The following is a 26223-nucleotide window of genomic DNA, read 5'->3' on the forward strand; positions in this document are numbered from 1 at the left end:
AAGGAACAGCTTTGTCTGCTTGAACATGGAGATGTTTGCATCATGGTGGAGTCTGAATCACTTCTATCTCTCTCTCTCTCTCTCCCTCTCTCTCTCTCTCTCTTTCTCACTCTCTCTCTCTCTCTCTCACACACACACACACCCTGCTGTCACACTATGAATCTATCACAGCCAGGTGAATTATTGAGTTTGGAGAAAAAACCTCTGGCACCCTCTTGATTTCTGTCTAGATGTGTAAATCCCATTGGATTCTTCACCCCCTGCTAAACTCAATAACTGGCAGCTGGCGGGCAGCGCTGAGATCCAAATGTGGAGGTTGGATTGCTCCTCGTCTCACCTTCTTTTTCTGTTCCGAGTGTGCCGACGCACGTGCGCCTGTGTCACTTTGATTATAAATGTGCAAATTAAAGAGACAGAATAAATCTATTTGTCCGGGTTGAGCAATTCATTAAATTGTTATTCATTTTAGATTTTTTGACCCTTAGTGTTATTGGACGAATGAGGACATTTTTTGGCTGATTTTTTTTTTCCCCCAGGACAAACTGTCTGAAAAAGTCAGCAGGTTGGCCATTAGTGCTGAGTGAACTGAATTTTTTTTTTTTTTTTTTTTTTAAACCATTAGCTGATACATTTTGACTTCATTATTTGAATAATCTTAGTTGAATATATAAGCAATGTTTTTTTAAATGAGCTCTATGCATTATGTTTTAACCACTACCAACATATTGTCAGTATTCACGTTTTTATATTCAGTCCCACATGTGATATACCAGTAAGGGGTTAAAATCATGCAGACTTGTCACGACAAATCAGTGTGTGTATGATTTCCTCCCGCCTACACTGAGTTCATGAGTCACCTCGCTGTTAGTGTCACACTCCAGTGTTTTCTCTCTGGAGACAGGACATCGATCAGGCAACTTTTAGTGGCATCAGTGCCTTGACAACTCTCCTCCATCTCCCCTTCCAGCGAGAAGAGAGCGACTTGGTTAATGGAGAGGAGTTTAGCATTCGAGGCTCGTCGGCACAGAAACGGGCATCGCAGAGAGGAGAGGCAGATTTCTTCCTTGAGAGCCTCATTAGAGCCGTGTTCATTAGAACACCTGAAATGCAGAGTTTGTTTGCATCTTTTGGCTCTTTCAAGTCACAATCAAGTCATTTTTCAAATTCCTGACAGTCCTTTAAAGTCTCCCTCTCTCACTTCACTTCCTTTTCTGCATGTATAAATAATGAATGCTCTGTCCTTCTACCCGTATCCATCTGAGGCATTTTTGCCACTGGTGGTCACCTGCGAAATCGATACAAATTGCACAAAATCAATTACCGATGCAGTTGCTCATAAATCTCTCCAGCTGCATGCCTGTAGTCTTTCTCCTCTGGAATGTAATAGCAAAGGAAAGCTGGAACCGATGGCAGCCAATCAGGTGCCATGAGCAGTAAAGGCCAGGAGGCTGGTGAATGACCTGAGGCAATGAGAGGCAAAACAAACGGACAGCATTGTGAACTGAGTGGCTGTCAGACAAAAATCTCCTGTCCATTTTAAGCCGTTTTTAAGTAGAATAAAATGGGCATCTATCGCTTTCCTGAAGGATGCTGTATCCCCACTGAGGAATTAGTTATTTATCAAACACAGCGTGCATTTTTCCCGGTTCCCGTGAAAAGATGCATCATGTTCATCAGCATCTGTGACATCACGCCGGCGTTTACCCCCGCATTTCAAACCCCTCATCCAACATGCACGCCGCACACCCCCCCTCCTCCGCTGAAAAGATGAAAGTGGCTCAGGGTTTTGGTACGCGTCGGTTTCCTATCCATCCCCCGGAGGCATCCCCCCACCCCGCAGCCAACTGTGTAGCGCTGCTGATTGGTAAACAGCCGCCTCACACAACAGGCTGGCGGCGCTCGCTCCTGCCTACCAGAGCTCTCCTCAGATCTGCGCAAGGCCCCGGCTGGAAACGGGAGGAAGTCAACCGGTGCAAAACTGTGATGCTGCCACGGAGAGAGGCGGCGTGAGACGAACAGCAGAGAGCGGGTCATGGGTCGAAATATGCCTCTTGTCCTTCAGTGGCACATGGCATCACCAGTGGGCTTTAGAATACATATGCAGGGACAAATAGTTTTAAATGATCTCAGCTGTTGCTACTAGATTTGTGTACCTTCAGATTTTATGTTACTGATTACACACAATTCCAAATGTACACATACATTTATATAAAAAAAACAGGCTGACAGGAAAGGTCTGACTAATTTGACCGACTTAGCTCATAATTAGTTTTTATATGAGGCGGCTTGGCTGGTGCAGCGGCGGAGATTAGTTTTGTGTGATACAGTAGAAGTGATTGGGGTGCTTGTTATTCCCATGTGCAGTGGACTCAATCATCGCTCAGTGTCTCGCTGTCATCTGATGTGCTGATTCATTCTGTCTCATCAACCCAGGCGTGACACCACACTGCTCTTTTTTTTTTTTTTTCTCTTCACCCGCACTTTCTCTCCCACCCCCTCCTCCGCCACCCAACCCTTCATCATCACTCACTCGCATCTGTGTTACGCGCGCACATGCACGCCACCCCCCCCCGCCGCCACCAACACCACTCCACACACACGCACGCACGCACGCGCAAAATCTGTCACCCGTGAGCCACCCAAATTCCAACTGCAGCCCGGCCCACTTTCCCTTGTGTACATGTTCGAAAATGGCTGCCATTTTGGAGCCTGATAATAATCTGTATGCTATTTTAAGACCCAAGCGCCATCGGGAGAGGGAGGTGGGGGTGGTGGGGGGGATGGTGGTGGTGGTGGTGGTGGTGGTGGGGGAGTAGGGGCGATGGAGGAGGAGTGGATGATGAGGAAGGTTGCTGATGTCACCGGCGTTGCCTGGCAACCGATGTGTGTTTCCAGTTGGCAGGGTTTGGCTGCCTTGCCAATGCGAGGTGGCGGATAGAGTCAGAGATTACAGTAGTGTGGTAGGTGGCTCGCTCTCTCCGTCTCCGTCTGATGGTCTCCCTCTACTGCTCTGTGTGCCTTTTTTAGAAATAGAAGGAATTATATATCTGTCTCTCAGAAAGTGGACGGAAGCTCCTCAGAGGACGTGACTTGTCAAATAATGTGTACAATTTGCTGTTTCCCCCCTGTGGGCTTCACCAAGTTGAGTGTTGGCAGAGAGTGTTGTTTTCCCCCTGATCCTCCTCATCTGGGAGAATAGGGAGAGCTTCAGAAGGTCAGTCCCACACTGAAAAGCCTTGTAATACAGCCCCTCCCTGGAAATGCCATCCTCTTAGAGGCTTTTTCCAGCATTTACCAACTCAGCAGATAGACAACAGCACGCTGGCTCGCAGGGTTAATAGGAAATCTTAACCTGCAACTCGGATCACTGTTTTGATTGATTTAAATCCCTACATGCCACACCCGGATGGTATCTTTTTTTTTTTTTTTTTTTTTTTTTTTACAAGAAGTTGCTCATTGGTCAGCTTATAAATTTCTCGGGTTTAATTGGACTCTTTCATTTATGAGTCTGTGAAGCTCCTTTGATACAGCCATTAATTCAGAGGTAGTAATGAAGAGTGAGCGTGTGTGTTGAGCGCGCTGCCCCTGTTATGTTTGTTGACATCATTTGGGTATGCGGATACCAGCGGCCGTGGTTTGAATCCTAATTATTTTCTGACAAATTGGTCACACAGAAGAGAATGTTTAATTGGTCTTGCGTGTGAATGCTTTATGCTCACCTCGCATCGCGGCTCAGAGGATTCACACAGTGGAAGGCATATTGGAAACGGAGCTGTAAAATCTCTGCTTTCCACTGAAATATTGCTAGGATGGGTGACTTTGCCATTTTTTATTTTTTTTTTTTACAGATATATCTTTTTCTACTCTGCAGAACCTTTCAAGTGCACATTGCAGCATAATATCTACAGTCCCTATCCTCAGAAAAAAGTCAGTGTATTTGTTGGTTTAAATGTGTAAAATAGAATTGTAAAAAAAGCCTATTTCCCTTGCCTTATTGATATTCCTTCCCATTACTTTCCTGCACATAGAGGAGTCGCTTTGCTTCCACTATTAAGACCCACATCAGAATGCATTCCTTTTGACTAAAATTGCGCCGGCGTCTAGTCGCCCTCGTGCTCCCCGGGCCGCCTGTGGGGGGTCTTGGCTTTGCGCCTCACGTCAGTCAACACCCAGGCACCGAAAAGCTGCTGTTGCTCCGCTGGCCTCATTACAATGCTGTAGACACAGTAGCGCAGATGTCGTGGGCGAGGAGCTCGTGTAATTACAGGTTGGCGCCTCTCGGAGAGCGAAGGTGCTATATCTTTGCATTACCTCGATGTTTACTGGAGGCTGCTGTCATCGTCTCTCGAACCCGGGAGTTCGTCTGGCACTCACGTCAAATATTGTGCCGTTAGTCTGTTGAGATTTCTGAGGCGCAAGCGGGGGTCTTTCATTAGCAAGTTAAGTAGGGAATTTGTATGCATCAACATACCTCTGAGTGTATGAGCGGAGCTGTCTGAAAAGTGATAAGGGAGGCAGTGTTTTTAGCTGATGGAATGAAATTGTCCCCTAAAGAGTCCGAGTTGTAATTGGAAGTGATGTGTGTGTGTGTGTGTGTGTGTGTTTGTGTGTGTGTGCGCGCGCTTGCATTTGCGCACATCTGTCTCTTTCACGTCTGTGTTTTTTTTTTTGACGGGCGCCATTTCCAACCTTTTTGCCGCTCTTGATTCCCCATGCGTTTCTCTCCTGTCATTTCTCTCAGCCCCCCTCTCGAGTTCGCGTTTCTTCCCTCGTTATTTTCCTCGATTTGGACACGCAGCCCAATCAGGAAGGCTTGATTAACCAACCCCACGGTTTCTACCTGTGTCTGGCTCCTCAGCAGACGGCCAGCGACACCCCTGTAGTCTGAGCTGTCCAAGCTGCATGGTCCTACACACTCTCAGTACGACTAATTATCCAAGTTCCTTGTAAGATTTGCACCTCCTCGCTCCTTTGACCCAAACTCCCACAGAAAAAATACAGAGGTAAAATAAAACGACATCACCGAAATCATGAATTCTGTATTCACAAATGTACTCCTACAATACGCAGCAAAAGTATTATTTGTGATTTCCCATTTCAATTTTTAATAGTTTTTCGATTTCACTGTATGAAGTAGACAGATTCTTGGCAAGCAAGCACTATTTAAACAAAGAGGACAAGAACATGCTAGATTGTCTAGCCAAGCTGTTTCTCTGCTATTTTCTCTCCCTCTCTCTCTCTCTCTCTCTCTCTCTCTCTCTCTCTCTCTCATCCATCCTCCTACACTTCCCTGTCTTTTCACATGACCTTGGGTCGACTCTCTGGTTCAGCTCCTAAGTTACCCCAGCAACCGCACATCACCAGGACAACCACAAACACTGCCAAGTATATGTGTTGCATGTACAGCACCTGATCAAATATATATGCCACTGTTAAGAGGCACGAGTGGAAATGCAAATGTGCGTGCGACTGCTGGGCTGATGTTGGAATTTTATTCGCTTAGAGTTCCACTTATTTTCTCAGAGGAGCCACAGTTAGAAATCTGGCACCTGATGTTCCCACGATCTTATGTTCCCTCAGTGTGTGTTTTTTTTTTTTTTTTTTTTCAAACCGAAAAAGCCTGATGTTCCCTCTACATTAAAGAATCAGTCAGTATATGTCTGGTAAATAATATCTTAAATGGTGTTTGTGGTAAAGCTGCTTCCAAGTTACCCTCTTATTCAAGCAAATGTTTAATTAAAATAACAAAACATCCACCAAACTTCCATTAGCATTAGTATTAGCAGTATTGGTCACATGCAAGACAGTATGCTATGTTCATGTCCTCTGGTCCATTAACAAAAATGCATAAATCATTAGCACATGTTGTGTAAATAATATGTGAAATGCTGTTTGAAAATGGTGTATGAGGAAGAAAAAACATGGCGGGAACATATGGCTTGGAAACGGACACAATTTCAAGTTAGCCAGCTAGCTCCAGACTAGCCATATTAGCTGGTTATCTAGCCTGTTGGCCTTCAGACAACGTGAATACTGTGGTCATAAATGAATGAAAAAGAAGTCATTGCCATTTGTATAAATGATATAATATTTTTTTTTATTTATATTTTGTGTTTGGCAGTACACAGGGTTTGATGTCGCGGTCCTTTGTGCCACAGTCCAAGGTGAGAACAAACGGTGGCTATAAAAGACATCACGCTGTGTTGTCATAAATCTACAGGGCCATCAGACAGGCAACACCACCTAATCTAAACGGAACAAGGTTGGCAGCTGCAATATCGAGGGCCCCTTGGCTCTGAATGACCCGCCTAATGAGATCAGGTTAGCCGACCAAATGTCCTTCAAAACACTTAAAAATACCCCCCTCTGTTCTGGCTTGATGTCATTTGAACTCACCAGTGGATTTCATGAAAAGAGCGTCCCTAATGTTTGGGGCTTCCAGTGTGTTTGGCTTCAAAAAGCCTGTGTGACTGTGTGTGTGAGTAGGCCGGCAGCTCAGACACAGGAGAGGACAGCCATTGCCTCTGCATGAGAGAGAGAGAGAGGGAGAGTGGGCGAGGGCTTGATTAGTAGCAGGGAGGACAAAAAACACATGATCAGAGAGCCAGGCTTTGTTTTTTCAGACAACAATCCCCCCCCTCAAGCTACTAGTAATGAGCATGGCTGTTCAATGAGTCTCTCTCTCCACCCAAACCCCCCACCACCACCACCACCACCACCACCACCCACCTCACAGCATCCACTCATTCATCACACTCAAAATCCTCCTCGCTGGCCGAGCCGAGCTCCAACAGGTCGAGGGAAGATTGATTTGTTTGTGTACACAGGAAAAGAGTGAGAGAGAGCGAGAGAGGGAAAGGTAGGACTGGCGGAAGGCCGACATTGTATCTGTGTGCCTGTGTGTGTGTGTGTGTGTGTTTGTGTGTGTGCATGCGAACGATTCAGAACGCCAGTCAGTCAGGCAGATGGACAAGCACAGCCTGAGTGTGTGTGCCGTGTGTGTGTGTGTGTGTGTGTGATCGACTCCAGGCCACAGGCGATGTTTTTCACTCATTTTCATGTTCAGACTCTCCCGGCGTTCACTCAGCTGTCTCAGCTAGTGCTCTTTCCCTTTTTTTTTATCCGCCCTATGCAGTCGACCCTGCACAGACCAGAATAATACCAGTGGAAGTGTTTTGACTGTCTTAGCTGTTTGCATTTTAGAGGAACCCCCCAAATTAGACCACAGATCCTGGTATAATACGATTTTGCTCCTCTTACTCAAATTGGAAGATTTATGTTGGCATATTGAATTGTATAACACTGTGTGTGGAGATAAAGGGCTTGATATTGAAACCTATCATGAGAATTGTCACATTTGCACATTCTGTAATGGAGATAATGTCTAATGCATTGATCACATGTCGATGGGTCCTTACAAAATGTCACCCTGTCAAATGTTTGCAAGCATGATTTCATTTCAGGTGATCAAATTGTTTCAGGAGCATTTTAATCATGTTTTTGCGCCCATTCTCTACTCATTGATCCTATTTACCTGCTTATCACCAGCACATCAATTGAAAAGGTTGATGTCTTAGGCAGATCATTAGTCTCTCTGTGCTGTGGAAGTGTTTTCTAACCAACAAGGATAATGAGTAGTCAACAACTGCTGTGTTGGGATCTATAATGCCTCCACATCTGAGCTGGGGAGGAAATCTCAGCACTTGATCGGAAAACAACACCTGAGTCAACTGGAGACTGAAATATTCTCCTCAGCTCATGGAGTCTCACAAAGGATTGAAATGGGGTTACAAAACATCGGTCACTGAATGCTCACTGATGTGTCTTAAATAGCGCTGATGGTTTCTTCACTTTCGGAATTACCGGGTTCCATGCCTCAAAGCTGCACAGGCAATTGTGCGTCTTCCTGCATGCTTCGTGAAATGTTAAAGGCCAATTAATTTGTCTTTTTTCATTTGGGTTTTGGCTGTATTTGCTGGTCCTGAATTGCCTGCAGCGAGCCCCGGTGCCTGCTGTAAACAGCCAGGTTTAAACACTCCACTCATGCTGACACAGTTCAGTGGTTGTGCCAAGCCCTCATCGACATGCATTTCGAAAGAGCTTTTAGGAGACCTTTATGATAATATTTGGGGTTGGACCGATTGCTTTACCAATACTGGCCCATGATTAAAAGGGGGTATTGTCCATTCAATGTTATCTAGCTGTGATATGATGTATATGATGCAATTTGTTATAATTGAAAAAATAAATAAATCAATAATAATAGTAATGAATTGATAATAAGATGATCCTAAACTCTCTATTCAAACTCCTGATCCAAATTGACTCTGTTGCAACATATTAACCAACTTTGTATTAAGTGTGGATGAATATGTTGTTATTATCCTTGGTTTTGAGGAAGCTTTTTGTGGTCTAAATGATGTTCAAGAGGTTTCTCCCACCCTGCCAGCAGTGCCTTTCAGGGGATAACACTGTAGTGAATACTTGTAGTGTTCTTACAAAATTTTGGCATGGAATAAGGACCAGAGGGAATACCAGAGTGTGTCTTTGCTTTATGCTTTTCCGAAGCATTGATGTCTGTTTGTCAGAAAATGTGTTAATTAGAATCAAGGCAAGAGAAAGACTTGAGAAAAGGAAAGCAATGCACTCTTTTTTTTGTGTGTGCAAAAGTTAAACTGTAAATGTTTCAGCGTGCATACCCTCATTAGGGTATCTCAAAACATAGAAAAATAAAGGCTTTTCTCGCTTTTGCAGCCAAAAGAAGACTGCCTTTGCTTTGTTTTTTCAGGGGATAGTGTTAAGTGCAGCTTCATTCAAAAAAATATCAGCGCTGACCTTCAAACGGCCTTATCAGTCAAATGCTAGTAACCTTGCAACAGCATGAATCCAGTACTGTGTTCTCACAGGTCATATAACCTTTGCTCTAGTTCCATACAGATTATATGACGGTCGTAAATGTTGGCAACACGTGCAGCTGTCACAAACCTGGTTGGCTGTCACACACCTGAGGGGGTAGCCGAAGCCATGATTGGTCAACAGGGGGTCTGTCATCACTTTGCACTCTGACCAGATGGGCAGGACTAAAATGCCGCCTTGAAAGCAGAAAAAATCATTCGGTATCTTTGGTGCTGAGCTGGATCTGGACATGGGGTGATGGGCTTTGAACCCTGTAGGGAGTGGCTAACCTGCCGCTGATGAATGAGGCGTGAACGGTTACTGGTTCAGAGGCCACTGTGGTTGGGGAAAGTCACCTCACCTCCACCCCGCTCTTCATTTGATAGCTTAATCCCCACATCGGCCAGCAGCTACTGCTTGCCCCCAGTATGACAGCTCATGTCTTTGAAGCCTGCTGTGTTGAGTTTGGAAGCAGGGCTGTCGCTGTTTACATTCTGTATCCACTTTAGGTTGTACGTTGAACTGGTGCCGTCTTGGATTCTTTGTTCCCTCCAGACCAACCTGACTTCTGCAAGGCATCGCGTCAGCAAGATGCTGGACAAGTTCCACAGGGATCATGGTCTATGTTTATTTTATAATGTCAAACAGCTTGTAAAGATTTTTCACGAATGCATCCATGCTACAAACAGCCCATTCCACCATGTACCCGACATGTTTATTGGATTGAGGTCTGCTGAACGGAAGGAACTGTCATGTTCTTGAACCATCTTGAATGTGATGGCACATTTCTGTGCTGAAAGTTTCCATTTGTAAAAAGGTAGGCTGTTGCCAGAAAGAAATTCTAAGGTCCCTAGCACTAAGGGGCCTAATTTGTGCCAAGAAAACATTCCTCACACCATTACTCCACCACCCACAGGCTGTCCTAATGGTTCTCCAGACAGGATCGACCAGAGATTTGTGTTGCTGACGCCAAATTCTGAATGCCAGCAGCACATCACAACCAAAATTGGGATTCATCACACCAGGAGACATTTTTTCCCTCTGTAATCATCTTTGGTGATTGTGTCCCGTTGAAGCCTAATATTCTTGTTCTTAGCTGACAGTAGTGTAACCTGGCGTGGCCCTCCTCTGCTGTAACCCATCTCCTTCACGGTTCAGCAAGCGCCGTGTCGTAAGATGGCCCCGTTTCACATCATTCTTGTACCAGGCTTTTATTTGTTGATTGTGGCTGCCTGCTAGTTTGAAAGGGTCTTGCCAGTCTCCTCCGACCTCTCTGAAAAAGGCCTTTTCTGTGTTCAAAGTTAAATTAATTGCACCTTGCGTATTCTAACGTTTAATTGGACAGTAATCTCTTGAAGCCGCCAGCAAGCTTTGAACATACGCTTAATGTATAGTTGGCTCACCTCCTGGATGAACAAGCTGTTTGCATAAATGAGAAGATGTAAGTGGATAATGAGTATATGATGGAACAATTACAGAGATCACAAAGTAGAAGATAGTTTGCGTTTATACTCTGTCACCAGTTCTGTGCACGTTAGATCACACACCACTGAATTTAAGTTGGGTTCATTGACTGGGAATAGAAGGACAACATGACAGGTAGATGGAGCATTCAGCTGTGTCTTTGTTCCTGTGTTCCACAGAGAAACACACACATTGAAAAGCGGCACAGTTTCTTCGCCTTGAAATTGAAGTATAACATATGAAGGAGACAGCGATTCAAATCTGTGTTGTTTTCTTTCAAACCAAGGTCGCTCTGCTGCTGAGCGATGTAATCGTGCTGCAGATAGCTTGGAGGGGCTGATCGATTGTGTTATTCATTCGCTGGGTGGGCTAGTAGGACTGTCAAACAGGCAAACTGGAAGTGGAGCAGCGCTGGGTGGTGGAGTCAGAGAGAGCCCATAGGAGCTGTCATAGTTCTGCATAATGTAGGTTAATGCCGCTCACAGGAGCAGTGCAACCCAATCCACACCGGCTCTCAGGCTTTATGAACTGTCTCTCCAGTCAAAAGGTGAGGCATTGCATTTAGAGAAGGGAAGCAGGAAATACAAAGAGAGAAGGGTGAGGTACAACATGAGTTAATGAGGTTGTTTCAAAGTGGTGACGTCGGATCAGTGATCCACAATGCCCCGAGTTGTCTTCTGGCTGAAATTGTATGAACCTCCGACATTTCACTCTCTCTCTCTCCCTCTCTCTCTCTCTTCCCCTCTCTCTCTCATATCAGAGACTGGCTCAGCCATAACCTCCTCCTGTATCGGTTTGGGGAACTCGCTTACGCCCCCTGCAGGACAGGCCGGCAAACCTGTCCCAGGTTACAATGGTAAGCATCACAACTGTATCATTATCACAGCTACCTCATTCACAAGCAGTCACACTGAGCACTAATAACTCATCAATATCTCCTGAGTTTCAGCTTGTTTTTCACTAGATCTCTATGTATTCGTTACCTATACCTACAGCCTTTTGAGCATTATTTGCATCACGCCTGATTATTCTTAAGTTTGGAGTCGTCATCATTATGTACTGTGTACTGCAGTTTTTTCTTTCATCACTGATACAGATAAACTACCGCTGATCAAATGATGTATTGCAATGAATATGCTTTTGCTTAGAAATGGAGATTTGCTGTTCCAGCTTGCTACGGGGTGAAATATGGCCCTCCTGAATATGATTTGTGTGCTCCTCTCCTCTCCACTAGTCACAGTGATCAGCGATGACATGCAGGAGGTGAAGCCAAAAATGCTGGGGAATATTGTGGTGAGGTAAGCGGCGCAGTTGTGCTCGCCTCCCCGTGAGCAGCTTAGTCATTCTCTCTATACTCCCTTTATGCTCGCCTACATACACAAACACTCCCACACCAAGAGTTAGATTTAAAATTTGGAGATTTGTTACTGTATCAGATTCAGAAGAACTTCACTTTGTGTTATCAGAGCTCGAAAGAAGGGTGTGTGTTTTTGTGTCAGAGTTTGTGTGTATAAGGCCATGTCCACACTAAGCCAGGTAAATTTGAACCTACACCAACAGTGGTCTAACCTGGGCCTATAACCACAACCTTACCACTAACTACATTTAGGAGAAGCCATTGAAACTCACCTCGCAGCACAGCCAAATCGATCTGGGGTCTGTCCATCCAGAAACTGTTGGAAACTCTAACATTTTTATTTGGCATTTACCATCAGGCCACATCGAGCTTTGTTTGCTCCCACTGATGCAAGAGGCTGCTGCTTTCACTGACCTTTCATGGGACCCGAGATAATCTGCCTTATAAATTTCCGACCTGCCATATCATGTGGTTCACGTAAACGCCGGAGAAATGATTGTTCTCATGAAGACGCCACGGTGAATTTTCTTCTACGGGGTGTACTTAGGTAGAGAGCGTCCATTTTCGCGAGCCGACAGCATCAACGGCATGTTGTTGATGCTTCAGTCTCCACTTTTCTATGAACACAGCATGAGCAGAGTTTTGTCTGATTTTTATTTTTCCCTTAATTAACAAAATGAAAAGCATTCTTTTAAGCAAGAGTCACTTGAATTTTTGAAGAGTTCATTTGGCAGAAGCATTAAATTGTGACACTGAAATATTAGTCAGGTTTTCTTTTTTTTTTAAATCAGGGTTTAGGGAGAAACTGATGAGGCTGAACTAGCAGAGGAAGGTAACGTGCAAAAACAGTGTCTTCAGGTTTGCGGCTTAGCGTGGACATGTTCTGAGAGAGCTGCACGTGTAAAGTGGGCTTCATCAAAAGCTCCAGCAGTCAAGCCCAGCTCAGGCTCCAGCAGTCAACCCTTTGTGCTCCCTTATCTCTCAGCCTGTTACCTTTCTGTTATCTCCCTCCAACTCCATTTTCCTGCACTTTGTAACTGCTGGTACTGACTCAATGCCAACAAGAGGGATTTCCAGTGAATTCACTTGCGGTGCACACCGGGATAACAACAAGTAGAGTTGTAAACACACTTCGATACTGTACTTCCTTCGATTAGCCAGTAAATCCCCAGCCAGCCCTGCTCTCTGTGCAGAAACAACACACACACACACACACACACACACACACACACAGCTGCGTGAATTCATATTGAGCAATATTTTAAAGAGACGGAGTTTGCTGGCAGCAGAGATCCTTGAGTTGTGTAATGGTTACTAAGCATGTTCTGTCTCAATACCAAGAAGAGAGAAAAAAAGGGAATAATTGAATTATGTTGGTTTTGATGCAAATTTGAATGCTTCAAGTGTAGCTTTTTCTGCACAGGAAGTGTTCAGCAGTGTGTGACAGGCTCATTAGGTTGAATCCAGACATCCAAACGCTGGTACATCATCAGCTCCCGGTTTATTCTGTTATTTCTTCTATTTCTTGAACAATATTGGAAGAGATGCCCTAGATTTTAGACAGCCACAGGGACGTTTTTTTCATTGTCGTTTTATTTTCCCATCAGCTTTCAACTGCAAATCAGCATCCAAAATAAACTCATTAATATGTGACTCCTCGTATCAGGATGAATCAACTCAGAGGCACGTGAGGAGTTTAAACCTGGAGTATACGGGACCGTCGTGGTCAAGATACGGGGCGAGAAAGGGATTGCTCTCAGCTCCTGTGTAAACAAAGACTTACTGACTCAGCTGCTTTATCCCCGTGTGTGTGTGTGTGTGTGTGTGTGTGTGTGTGTGTGGGTCAGGCAAGGTGAAGTCCAGCAGAGACCGCCTCTGTGTCTAGACTAACTGCGTTGTAGTGAAATAATATCCATAGTGAGACGCCTTGTTGCTGGATTGTTGCAAGTCAAACAGCCTGGCAGCCATGTGTGTCCAGTTCAGAGCCTTACAAACCCTGCAGCCTGGAGCCGCCAGTCTCTTAGGATCTACAGCCACGCTCATTTTCCATATTTTTGTTTTCAACATGGCATAATCTTTATCATCAGTATCATGCTTTTTCAGTCATTTCATAAAACTCATTCTTATAGTTTAACTTCTGTGTTATTTTCACCCCTATATATCAGTGCTCACTTTTTATCCTGAGGTTTTTCAGTATAGTTTGTATTTAATTTAGTATAATGCGTGCTTTGTTTTAATGTTAAAGTAACAGGCCAACACACAGGTGATATTTATTGTGTATTTGTCGATTGTCTCATCTGTTGTGTCTTTTAGTTGTGTAGTTTTTTTTTTTCAGAATCACTGATTGCTGCTTTTTTAACGTCACATTTGCACACTAGAGCACCTTCTTGTTGCAAAATGGAATAAATCCAAAAGATTTCTGACTTTTTGAGGCCCCTAGCCTCTCTGTTTTTTGTGTGCAGGTAACTTGTAACAATATATACCAGTAATCAGCATAAAATATAATCAGTATACTATATACAGATTATTATATTACGGATTATATTTTTAGAGGCATTCACTTCATGCCAAATAATGTTGAAAAAGTGATGACACTTATCTTGCGTATTTAAAAACTCCTGAATCATGATTTCATCATTCAAAATCTCTAAAAATATGTATTTATTCTGTGCCCATTAGTATTTTGCATGAATGCAAATATTTCCAAACGACTAAACTAAAGTCGGTGCATCTTTCCTTTTCCCCCTCAGGCTACCTCTACCACCTGGAGCAGCACTGTCGCTGTGGCAGAACAAGCAGCTGTTCAAGGAGCTGTATTTCACTAAGTTCCCGGTATGTAGCGGCCATACACACTCAGCTGGGTTCAGTATCCGACAGCTAACACGGTGCTTTTCACACACAACAGACGTCTCATTTATGAACAAGCAGCGGTGTATTGTGGCTTAATTTTTGTCACTGTGTATTTCCGGTCACTTTTATTCACTTCTCCTTGTGTACCTCTGGCATGTGGTAGATAGGGAATAACAAATAAAACAGAAAAGAGAGACTGGGGTAAAGGTAGTGTGTGTTTTGGGGCGTCTTCCCTGGGTTAAGGGTGACAGGCACCAGAATTAACACTTCCAGGTCAGGGTGGCTCTCTTTTCCACTTAATTTTCAGTTTTGTTCCCGTCAAGTGCACATTGTTTGCTATTTGTGCTACACACTGAGCATGCCAGCCTCTTGAACATGTGTTGTATGTATGTAGACCTGACTGCTGTGAGTTTGTGGTGTAAGATTGCCCTCTAGTGGTAAATTGTGTTATTACAGAGGAAACCCAAATACTTGAGGCCAGTCAGTTCTTTGTGTGATTTCTCTGGTGTGACATGTCTGTGCTTTCATATTCCTAAACATTGTGTAATTACACTTGTAGCTTAATGCTTTACTGACTTTAATGCACAACATGACCATTACAACAAATGTGCACAGGCGACATGCATCACTATTCATTTGTCCATCATTATCTTAATTACATTAATTTTAGAATTTTTATTTTCAGGATGACAAAAGCTTCTGTTGATGTTGATCCCTCCTGTTTTACCTTCAGGGCTACTATGACACCATGGACGCAGGCTTTGTGGATGACGAGGGCTTCCTGTACATCATGTCCCGCTCTGATGATGTCATCAACGTGGCCGGCCACAGGCTGTCAGCCGGGGCGCTGGAGGAGGTAGGAGAGGGATGAGAGATGAACTAAAGATTTTCCCAGCTCTTTCTGTGGGGTCATAATGCATTTTTGTGTGTGTGTGTGTGTGTGTGTGTGTGTGTGTGTGTGTTTGTGTTTGTGCAGTCCGTGCTGCAGCACCCCGGGGTGGTGGACTGCGCTGTGGTAGGCCTAGAGGACGCTCTGAAGGGCCACGTCCCGTTGGCCCTGTGTGTACTGAAGAACGGTGAGGCATGTTAAATGTACAATATCAAAAACACTCCCTATGCACGACTCATGTCAAAGATAACATTGCTTTATTTATTACCCTTTAGGAACAGTAAGTCTTCTTAATATTTGTTATATCACCTTTCCATCCCTGAAATGGAAGTAGTGGCAATACTTCCATCCAGTCAGTTTTGAGTGAAACAGTCTGAGGTATATTTATTTTCTTGAGTGGGACCTATAATATTATTACTGAAACAGAAATGAAAAGTTCTGGGTATGAGGTTCATTAAATTAGGCAGCAGAGTTTCAAATTAATGAAAATAAAACAAGGCAAGTGCTGAGGACATTGGAAAACTTTTGTCGACCAAAAGGTGCAACTAACTGGTTTTATTTTTTATTACATGATTTGTGCTTATTGGTAGTCAGCCAAAGTTTTAACCACTTGCATCCCCCCTTGGCTTAATACAGAGCAGGGTTAATTAAGTGGCACCTGCTTTAATAAACATAATCGGACATTGTCCCCAAACATTTTATTTCCTGGTGTTTTTTTTCTTACTTTGCCAATGGATGAAATTTAAGAAGTTCAGTTCCTGTTAAATTAGTCTTAAAGTCAGTTCTTACTTACTTAAAAGTTTTGAATGTGACCCAGGTAAATATGCAGATTCAGTGAAATTTTCACTATAGCCTAATAAATGTTATTCTTTCAGTTTTGTTTTTTTAAATAACCTCATTCAGGTGCCTTCACATGTTTAATAGTTTGTTTAGAGCATCTGTCCCAGCTAATGTGTGTGTGTGTGTGTGTGTGTGTGTGTCAGATGTGCACAAGAGCAGGGAGGAGATAGTGAATGAGATGGTGAATCTGGTGAGAGAGAGCATCGGGCCGGTCGCTGCCTTCAGGAAAGTGCTGTTTGTCCGAGGGCTGCCCAAGACGCGCTCGGGCAAGATCCCTCGCTCCTCTTTAGCCAACCTGGTCAACGGCAAGCCATACAAGGTACACCGCTCCTCTCTGGGACTCGTTTTGGACACTATTCCCTGTACTCCCTTTGTTTTTGTTTTTTTTTTTTAAGCACATAAATGGGTTTCAGCATAGTGAGAAGTTCAGTATATACTGCTGAATTAAAGGGCTGATTGAAAATGCTGTTAGCTCAGGTGCTTTATTCCTCCTGTGTGCTTGGATTTATAACCGCTCTGGATACGGTAAATCTCATTTTACACTTGAGAATTTGAATAATGATAGCACATTAGCAGGCCTTGCGCTCCAATAGACTCGAGGGCGCACTGGGATTTCATCTCTTTGCCGCTTGCAACTCAGTTTTCTGCTGATCAGGTGCAGCGGAGCCCAAGAGAGAGCCGGGCCTGTTCGCAGACGTGTAGTCTCCGTGGTTCCCTCAAAAGTGTCAGAGGTTTAGAATAAATAATCCTTCAATATGTGTTCCATAGCGTACACTGGATGGAAGCCAGGGAAATATATTGTCGCTAGTCCATAACTGGGCAAAGTAAAAAAGTTAAAAAGCCTGAAATACTGTCATTAGTTGTCCAATTTCTATTAACCATGTAATATATATATATATATTTTTTTGCACTGCATATTCACTGTTAGACTGAGACAGAACAGCATTATTACAGATCAGACAAAATGCAGTGTCTCATCTTTACTATTTACAACTGAACTTGAACCTTTTTCATACATTGTCAGTTTAGAGTGTAACAGCTTTGATTAACAATATCCAATCCGAAATGGACTTGTTAATTTCTGCATTTTAGGTATTTAATAGGCCTTTAATTCGGGTCCATTTCCATTGAAAAGTCTGGCTTTCTGAAAACCTGCGGAAACCCCGACACACGGAAGGGATGCAAAGGCTAAACATGAAAACTCTTCTCTCCACAGATCACTCCAACCATTGAGGACCCAGAGGTGTTCAAGGACATTGAGAGGCAGGTGGAGAAGGCTCTGAGGCCCGCTGGACTGTGAGCTCCACATTGGAGTGACCGAACCCCCTAAGGACGCAAGTGTACATGCATATTTACACCACGGACAGGGAGGCGCTCATGAAGGCGATTTTTATGCATTTTTCTAAACACTCCTATCTTGAGTGTGTAGTTATTGTGTAATGAATTGTGAAAGATTATGGGGCAGCTGGAGGAAGACATTACTCGACCAATAGTTTTAAATCCTTAGCCTCCTTACATCATATGTGGCTTATAACTAGAGCTGGGTTCGGAGATTTTATATATTTTTATGGCACCGATGTGTTTTCAATTTGTCATTATGAGCTACTGAGTGTAGATTAATGAGAGAAAAAATGAATTTAAACGATTCTAGTATCAGGCTGCAACATAACAAAAGTAAAAGAGGTGAAGGGCGTTTGAATGCACTGTACATATGGCATAAAAAAATGCCATTGTACTGAAAATCATTACCCATATTGCCCAATTTCAGTACCATCAGCATCACTGAGCCAAAAAGCATGCAGTATGCCTGTACCAAGATCTAATAATGTCATAGAGGTATGGAGGAAAAACACTACGGTACACCCAGAGACATTATAAAATTGAGTTATAGTGATGCTTTATCACTCAGGACCCACTGTTGAAGTTGTGGTATTGGTACTGCTACCGGTATGGAAAATTTTGGAATGACACCCAGCCCTAGTTATAACATGTAGTTTTTCATGATTGAATCCCTAAATCAAGTTATACAACATTTGTATGTAATTTGATAATTCTTACATTCATAATTAAAGCACCGGAGGCGAGATGCAGCTACATGTTTGTACAGAATAAGGCTCCTGTGGTAGAAAACATACTAGTAATCATTTCTGAATGACAAAATAATGAAGGCAACTCGTTCACTGACAGTAGTTTTCTTTTTATTGACAATGAAAATTTGTTTGCTCACCACTTAGTTTTGACCAAAGTACAAGAAGTAATAAATAAAAAAAAAAAGAAAATGGACACAAAATAAAATGATTCATTGTTCGTGCAAATCGAAGATGTAAAAACGAACCAAAAAAGCGAAAAAGACTTGTCGGCGTCGTCCGTCAGAAATAACTAAAAGACAGATAGTAGGGCTGTACAATAGGTTACCCTGGAAACTCTGACAGAAACAAAGAGTTAACAGTAACACCAACGTAAGTCACAGCAAGCAACAGGTTGTCATTAAAAGTCACCTCACTTCGACATGGTCATATACACTCTACGCACACTATGAGCTAAAGCGGTCTGTCTTTCAGTTATTTCCTCTGTTGGGTTTCTTAGCGTCTGAGGGCGGGACTCCATGGTGATGGGAGAGGGAAAGGCCAGCTTGGCTGAGTGTTTTAAGTGTCCCGTGTGTTACCGTATAACCTGACAAAACATACAGTACAGCGAGTGACAGATCCTACCAACAACATCCTGCCTTTGTTTTTTTTTTCTTTTTTTTTTGTTCTCTGAGGGGGATGTTTTGTGCAGCTTCTGAGAGCGGTGGCGTCTTCGTCCTTGGCCACCAAGAAGTCCGTTGAGTTGATGTGGTTGTATCAAAGTGCTTGTCAAGTCTCTAGGGGGGCACAGTTTGTGGCTGCGTCCTCCCAGAATGCTCCTTTTTAGGACGGCAGGGTCTGTAAGAAAGGGAGTTTGTGGAGTTGGTTTGTGCTAGAATCGTGTGGGGCTCAGTGCGGGGGGGGGGGGGGGTTTCCACCACTAGAGGGCGGGCTTTCAGAGCTGGGTCTCGACATGTTCACACAACATCCACAGTCACTTCCTCTCTCCATGGTGCAGCACAGGTTCATCATCATCATCATCAGCAGCAGCACAATGAAAAAATAAAACCGTATGTACAAAATGATCTTGGGGGAAGGGGTAATATGGAGACTGTCCAAAGAGCAGCATATTTTAATCTATGGACCACTACATGAGGAGGCAAGGGCATTTGTTTGTTTTGTTTTTTTTTTTTTGCACAAACTCTGAATATTTTTTATACATAGATGTGTGTGTATATATTTAAAAAAATGGTATATTTATATTAATTTACAGATAACCTACACATCTGCTGTAGAAGAAATACACAGTACGTTATGCTTCGACAAGTTACTGTACATGTAAAAGGTAGAAATGGTGACAACAGGGCAGCCTGCAGGACAATATAGCACCGGCTTCTGGTGCCCACGTCATAGAGGAGGGAGGGAGGTGGGGGACTTGGCTTGTAAAGAGGTAAAGGAGGGAGGGAGGGAGGGAGTGGGCGGGGCGGGGCAGGAGGTAGCCCTAACTAGATCATCCCAGCCTGCTCTCTTGGTTTCTGGGGCGTCAGGGCAAGGGGCCGGGGTGAGGGAGGGGGTGTAGGGCAGGGCTTCTTGGCAGTGCGTGTCGTCAGAATAGTTTGTTCCTAGGCAGGTTGGCCCGTCCAGCAGCTCCACCGGTTAGGCTCTGTTTAAAACTGGACCTGCGAGGAAAGACGACAAGAAAACGTCAGCTGCTTGAAGAGCGCGAGGCAATCTGTGACTTCCATCAGCCGAAGCCGACCGGAACGGCAACATCAACAGGTTTCTGGCACAGCCCTCAAGCCCCTTGACCCCTCCTGCTGCCTTGGAGTACAGCGGTCTGTAAGTGACATCTCAAATTTCTGGTGTTCGTTTTGATTTTGTTTCATTTCACTGATTTGATTAATTGAGTTAATAATTGCCCACTGCGCTCCTGGCCAGCCTGGAAGGAGCGTCCCTCTCTGTAATCCTTCTAAAGATGTCCTCCTTTGAGTTTTTCAGGTCAGGAGGTGGTGTTTTGTTTTCTATAAATTGGGGGCATGTAAAGCTCTTTGAGACCGTGACTACATTTACATGCACAAAATATTCTGCTTTTGCCAGTTGGTTTGTTTACAAGGCACAAAGCTGATCATAAACAGGCAAATTTCTACATCTGTGGACAATGAAGATAAAGATGTGTCACAAACTTTGGTGAAAACCCCAATGGACATGTACAGTCTGGATGTGCTGTATACATGACCAAAGAATGCTACACCCAAATAATGTCGGCATATCCCACGTCTTAATCAGAAAATGCTACATTTGGAAAAAGGCCTTATTAGCAATATCCAAACAGAATATGCTGTTTACATGACCTGTATCAAATTCTGAATATTGTCGTATTCAGAATAACTGTGGAAAATTTGTGTGCATGTAAATGTACTGAATTCTGCTATACCATGTGACTATTTGACCATGTGGTGCAGACCTGACCCTAACCTTTTCATTACACTCAAAACTTTACAATTTAAAATTTTGAAAATGTAGAGGATGTTGCCTAAGTCACTCTGAAAAGGGAACACATTATAGAGAAAAGAGATTATTTAGAAAATGGCCAAATTGTTAGTTATGGGGACACTATCATCTTTTGCTTATGCCTTTGCCGTGAGTGCATCAAGGTTTATGTTAGACTGTTAGGACACCAGGAACAAACTGAACTTAATCTGCAATGGCGACCACTTGATATGATATGAATTACAACTGCAGAACTGCAACGTGCTACTCTTGTTTAAGTACACACTGTGACTGTGGCTTATGCAAACATTATACACACACTCAAAAGCTGAGGCTGGAGGGAGGAGGCTGTGAGGGCACATGTTCCTGTACCTATGTGCATATACTGGATATATTTATTGGTATATGCAAGCAACAATCAAAACAAAAACAAACAAAACATGGCTCTATAGGATCATGTGTTTGTTTCCATCACTCGCTCCTCATGAACTTTGCACTGTCCAATCTTTTTTTTTTCTTTGGTTTGTGGGATCTGATGAAAGCCTCGGAAACGCAGCCTGCAGGGCCCTCCATGGGATGAGCAAATTCTTTGGAAACAAAATCATAGTTATGAAGATGTAACCCTCATCACCTTCTCCCCACTGATTCATGTCCCCCTCACTCTCACTCTAAATTACTCATTTTCATAATTTACTTTGTTAGCCCTTGTTTTGTTCCTCCTCCTCATGGTGATCCTCCTGCCATCAGAGACATTACTGTCTGGCCACTGTGACCCCTGCACTTTTTACTTTTTAGATTCTTGTTATTTTGTTTGTTGGGAATTGAAGTTTATTTTACTTCTGCAGTTCACTCTCTTCAAGTCATTGTGGATAAGAGTATCAGCTGAAAAATGTAAAATAAAACTGAAAAATGCTGTTGTGATGCCTGTCTTCCTGCATCCTGCATGGGAGTATTACAGTATGATGCCAGCAAAATGAATACAGATAAATAATATGATGAATTCTGATTGACTTTGTCTAAAACCAACTTGAGGTTCAAGCACAGTCTAGTTTAAAATGGTTGAGTTCAAGTAATAGCAGTAGCAGGATATTAATGGTGACAACAGTAAAAAAAAAAAAATTAGCATCTTTTGCACATTTTTTAAAATGAAATTTTATATTATATTTTATATAAACAGTTTCATTTAATGAGCTTAAAGTCTTAAGGGTCTTAAGATGAAATGTGTACTTTCTAAATAAAAGATGCATGCAAAGCTTATGTTACACTGCTGTTTTCACAGGTAATTAACAGGTTTACCTCGCCTGCTAATGGAAAATGATCTCGCTTCAGAGTGAAACATGAATTCAAAGGAGCCGAGTTTCAGCCTGCAGCCTGCTAATTTTAGTGTGTGTCTGCACAGATGTGCATTTGGGGACAGAAAGGGTGGCATTTGTCATTTAATTTCCTGTAAATGTAGCTTATAGTGTGTGTCTCTCCTCACATCTGTTGGCCTCTTTTTGTTACCTTTTGATTTGTCAGGGAGATTAATTACATCAGTGTGGAGAAAAATGACATGAGTAGCCAGTTCTCAAAGGTACCAGCTCAGTTCACACTAAATATTTCAGAAACTGCACCGTCTCCTTGTGTTGTACCCGGCAACACACACCTGCAGGGAAAACTGCCTCTAATCTGTGACGTCCACACAAATCTAACCAGGTCTATTTTCGGAGGCTTGCAACTATCAGAATGAGGTAAATGAACTTTGTCTACTAATCTCTGCGTAAGATACCTGCACACCTCGTCTATTTGAAGCAGATTCCGGCGGCACGGTACACTACTGAGTCATCTTTTCTGGACAGACATTAAAGGGGGGACATCAGTATGAGACGGTGGCGCGCTGCTGGCCCTGTCCTCGCCTATCACCTTATCACAGCTACCTGGCACAAACACTGCAGACGCCCGCCAAGCTGTTGAGACAAACACGCTTATCTGGGGAAATGATTCACCCTCTCCTCTCTTTGATCCAATATCTGTCTTAGGTGCCTCTGAAGAAAGGATCTCCGGTGTGTGTGCGTGAGGGAGAGAATGGGTGTTACATACAGCATACAGTTTTGAGGTCCCTCTCTTCCTCCTCTCAGCAGGAGTAGGTTCTCACCGTGGAGCTGTCCAGACGCTGCACCGCTGAGGGTCCGACTGCAGGGGGAAGACAGTGAAAGACAGTTTAAGTCAGAATACTAGGCTGCGTCTGTATCAGATGGATCCAGAGTGAGTAGGAAACCTCTACTTGGTTACCACCAAAAACTAGACAGCACTTGATTAGATTAAACAGTACAGGTGTAAACAAAAGCGAAAAAGACTTTGTTAGCTATACCGGCAAAATATACAGCTCACATCTCTCTCTTTTTCGTAAACACACACAGGTTGGGATTACCTCAGCAGAAAAGCCATGGAACATTAGATAACGCACTCAAAGGAAGTTTTGATTTTGAGTGGATAACACCAGCAACAAGAAATTCGGTTCTGTTGTGGACGGCACAGACCAGGGAGCACAGAGAAGAGAGACAGAAGGCACACAGAAGGCTGTTTGAGTTTCCACCGGGAGCACCGTGTTAGAGGAGAGCACTGGTCGAAACGGGCGGGTCTCTCCCCGCTTGTGTATCACAGCTTGTGTCCGCGGTGCCGTCGCAAGCCGAGGGGCTTCCGTTCGGTCGAGACCCAAGTGCCGATACATCTTGCGTCCTGTCAGAGACGGCCTATTTCACCCAGTGACCTCTTTTAACAGCAGGGGGATGAGGAGTGACACAAACTGTCAGTTTGAGTTGTTAAAAACACCCAAAACACACAGGTTACCTATGTAAACCTCCTGATGAAGGGCAACTTACATAGCACTCACATCCATCTTTATTTTGCAGCTTTATTATTATAACTTCAAGGGTTGGATGGGTCCTAATCCATAACTTAACCTCTAGCTTTTACCACCAGGGTGACTAGACTGAAGTATTAAAAAAAACAAAACAAAAAAAAACTGTGCAAACCAAAATGACCACCCTTGGAGTTGGATATTGAGTATAGAGAGATTAAAGAGAATTAGAGTGAAAGAAGAAAGGTGAGGGTGAGATATCACAAATAACAGGAGATATACAGCAGGACGGTGGGTAGTGGAAAACCATGTGAAGAGAAGGGAGTATAAAAATGCACACGGGTTCGACAAGCCCAGAACCTTCAGTGGGGCATATCTGACCTTGAAACCAATCCAAATACATGTCGTCAGGACTGTCATCCAGCGTCTCATAGAGGACTGCAGAGCAGCCGTCACAGTGTCAGAGAGAACAAGAGACATGGTCAGAATGCTCCACACACACAGCCAGGAGCAGCAACTCCTGCCCTCCAAGGTTTTGTGCTACACTTCACCTCCGCAACACCGCAGGCTTTCACCTTTGCTTTTGTTGCTGACTTTGAAAGCGACACTGCAGAAAATATCCAGCTTACGTGTCATGTAATCTGACATTGAGTCCTAAAATATTATTTTTTTATGTTCAAGTGAAAGTAATCTACCAATGGGTGCAAGATAATTTCACTTGTTTGTAATGCATATTGACTTGTTTTAATGTTTTGCTTGAATCAGCTGACATTTTGAAGTCCCCATGAAATGACCTCCCATGACCTTTCACAGTATCTAAAATAGTGCCATCATCCTGCACGAGAGTGTAAAATTAAATTTCAAACAATAAAACCTTCACAGATCTTTAAACATCTTCTCTCATCCACCTGCCCCTTAAAATAAAATGTGTTTCTTTCCCAAACTGATGTGATTTGCACTTGTGACTGATCTCTTCCCTGCACCGTGTCCCATGCAAACCTCCAGTTTCAACAGGAACCCTTTCATGGAGACTTAAATATTAGGGGAGTCGTTTTCCATGTCCTGTGCTGTTCCAAGACACTTGTTTCTAGAAAATTACTCAAAATAAGTGAAGCTGCTTTGGAAACAAGTGGAATTACCTGTCTACACTTGGCAGACTTTGCCACTTGTTCAAAGAAAATGACATTTTAAGTCTGAATGAGATTAAATGACTGGTTAAGGTGAACATTTTTCAAAGTGCGCAGCATGGTTATAATCTTGCACTAAACCAAACACTATAAATGTTGCATTTCCATGTTGCCCTTCTAGAAAAGAAATGGGCTGATACTTTTTATTTTGGTGGAGCTACAGTTATATTTACAGAGTAATGTGTGAGATATGTGGTGCAGAGGCAGGTACCTACCCTCAGGGGGAAGTCTCCGGGAGTGACCGGACGTGGTGGTGAGGCGGAAGCCAGCAGGGAGCGTCTCTGCTGATCCAGGCATCATACTGATACCGTGGACGTCCCGCGGTGGGAACTGCCTCCTCCACGACGGACCCCGGAAGTCTTTGTCATCGCACTGATGGACACACAGACATGATTCACACGGTTTAGAGGATAAAAGTTTCACAAGTTTACAGTTAAAGGAATACATCAAGTCCTTGGGAGACTGGTCCACTGGTCAGCTGACCTGTAGACACCCAACACATCCATTTGTCCCAGGAGATGACTGGCTGTGGTGCTCCAGGGTAACACTTGAGCACACACTGTTTTGAGTGATACTTTGTCACTTGCATTATCCAAAGTAAGAAGATCCAGGATTTAATATTCAATGGCCAACATGTGACATGAAGGAGAGAAGCGTACTTTTAATTTGGTGACTTAGCTGGGGTTTACAGATTTCATGGACCCTATTTGTTATATGGAGATACAAAATTATCCAGAAAAACTGTCCCTACTAATATCGTCAAATTGATTTGAAACATGAAGCTCAGCCTTAATGTGCATTTGTTTTGTTGTGGAAACGGTATTAAAATTTTTTTCTGTTGAGGTTGTAAAATGGTCTTAAAAAGCATTAAACTTGATTTCCAAAAGTTTGCAGCAGCCCTGAGACATATTATGATATGGCCTACAGATGCATACATTTTAAAAATGAGATCATTAACTCGCCTTTACTTTATTATTTATATTATTTCAGGTACCTACACATTCACCTCCTGCTTGCTAAATTTTAGCTGTACACATTTTGCAATGGCCTGCCACCTTCACTCGCAATGGAAACGAATCACACAATCAGTCTCGCAGAAAGAGAGACCATTTGGAGGGAGAGTAGTTCCTGGTGATTCAGTCCAGGAAGTCATTTTTATATCGTTTCATATAAATTGTTCCAATCTCTGACACAACTGTGTTGCATTTCATTCAAGACTGCTTACCATTTATTTGTAGAGCTGATACAAGTTTTCATTTTCTCACTTGAGATAATGCCAGTCACTTAGTGCCGCAAAACATAGTGTTTGCAAAAATATCATCTTGGAGTACCACAGCTAACAGCCT

At 43.3% G+C, this 26223-nt stretch overlaps 2 protein-coding genes across 4 annotated transcripts in view; one reads left to right on the forward strand and one right to left on the reverse strand.

Annotated features, from left to right (window-relative positions):
* Positions 1 to 18566, forward strand: part of acss3 (acyl-CoA synthetase short chain family member 3) — a 41109-nt gene extending 22543 nt beyond the window's left edge. The window contains exons 10-16 of the mRNA XM_030045738.1: positions 11120 to 11215; positions 11594 to 11657; positions 14467 to 14548; positions 15300 to 15422; positions 15543 to 15642; positions 16439 to 16614; positions 17512 to 18566. Coding sequence (XP_029901598.1) covers positions 11120 to 11215; positions 11594 to 11657; positions 14467 to 14548; positions 15300 to 15422; positions 15543 to 15642; positions 16439 to 16614; positions 17512 to 17595 — 725 coding nt within the window. The 3' untranslated portion in view covers positions 17596 to 18566. The remainder of the gene's footprint in view (positions 1 to 11119; positions 11216 to 11593; positions 11658 to 14466; positions 14549 to 15299; positions 15423 to 15542; positions 15643 to 16438; positions 16615 to 17511) is intronic.
* Positions 18567 to 19011: 445 nt separating this feature from the next.
* Positions 19012 to 26223, reverse strand: part of ppfia2 (PTPRF interacting protein alpha 2) — a 111467-nt gene continuing 104255 nt past the window's right edge. The window contains exons 28-31 of one of the 3 annotated variants that reach the window (XM_030045735.1): positions 25093 to 25249; positions 24072 to 24128; positions 22931 to 23023; positions 19012 to 20040 (exon numbers count right to left, since the gene is read on the reverse strand). In XM_030045735.1, coding sequence (XP_029901595.1) covers positions 22965 to 23023; positions 24072 to 24128; positions 25093 to 25249 — 273 coding nt within the window. In that variant the 3' untranslated portion in view covers positions 19012 to 20040; positions 22931 to 22964. The remainder of the gene's footprint in view (positions 20041 to 22930; positions 23024 to 24071; positions 24129 to 25092; positions 25250 to 26223) is intronic. The other 2 variants (XM_030045736.1, XM_030045737.1) reach the window with 2 other exon arrangements.

This window comes from Myripristis murdjan, chromosome 23 (genome assembly GCF_902150065.1).
Source record: "Myripristis murdjan chromosome 23, fMyrMur1.1, whole genome shotgun sequence".
Lineage (NCBI taxonomy): Eukaryota > Metazoa > Chordata > Actinopteri > Holocentriformes > Holocentridae > Myripristis > Myripristis murdjan.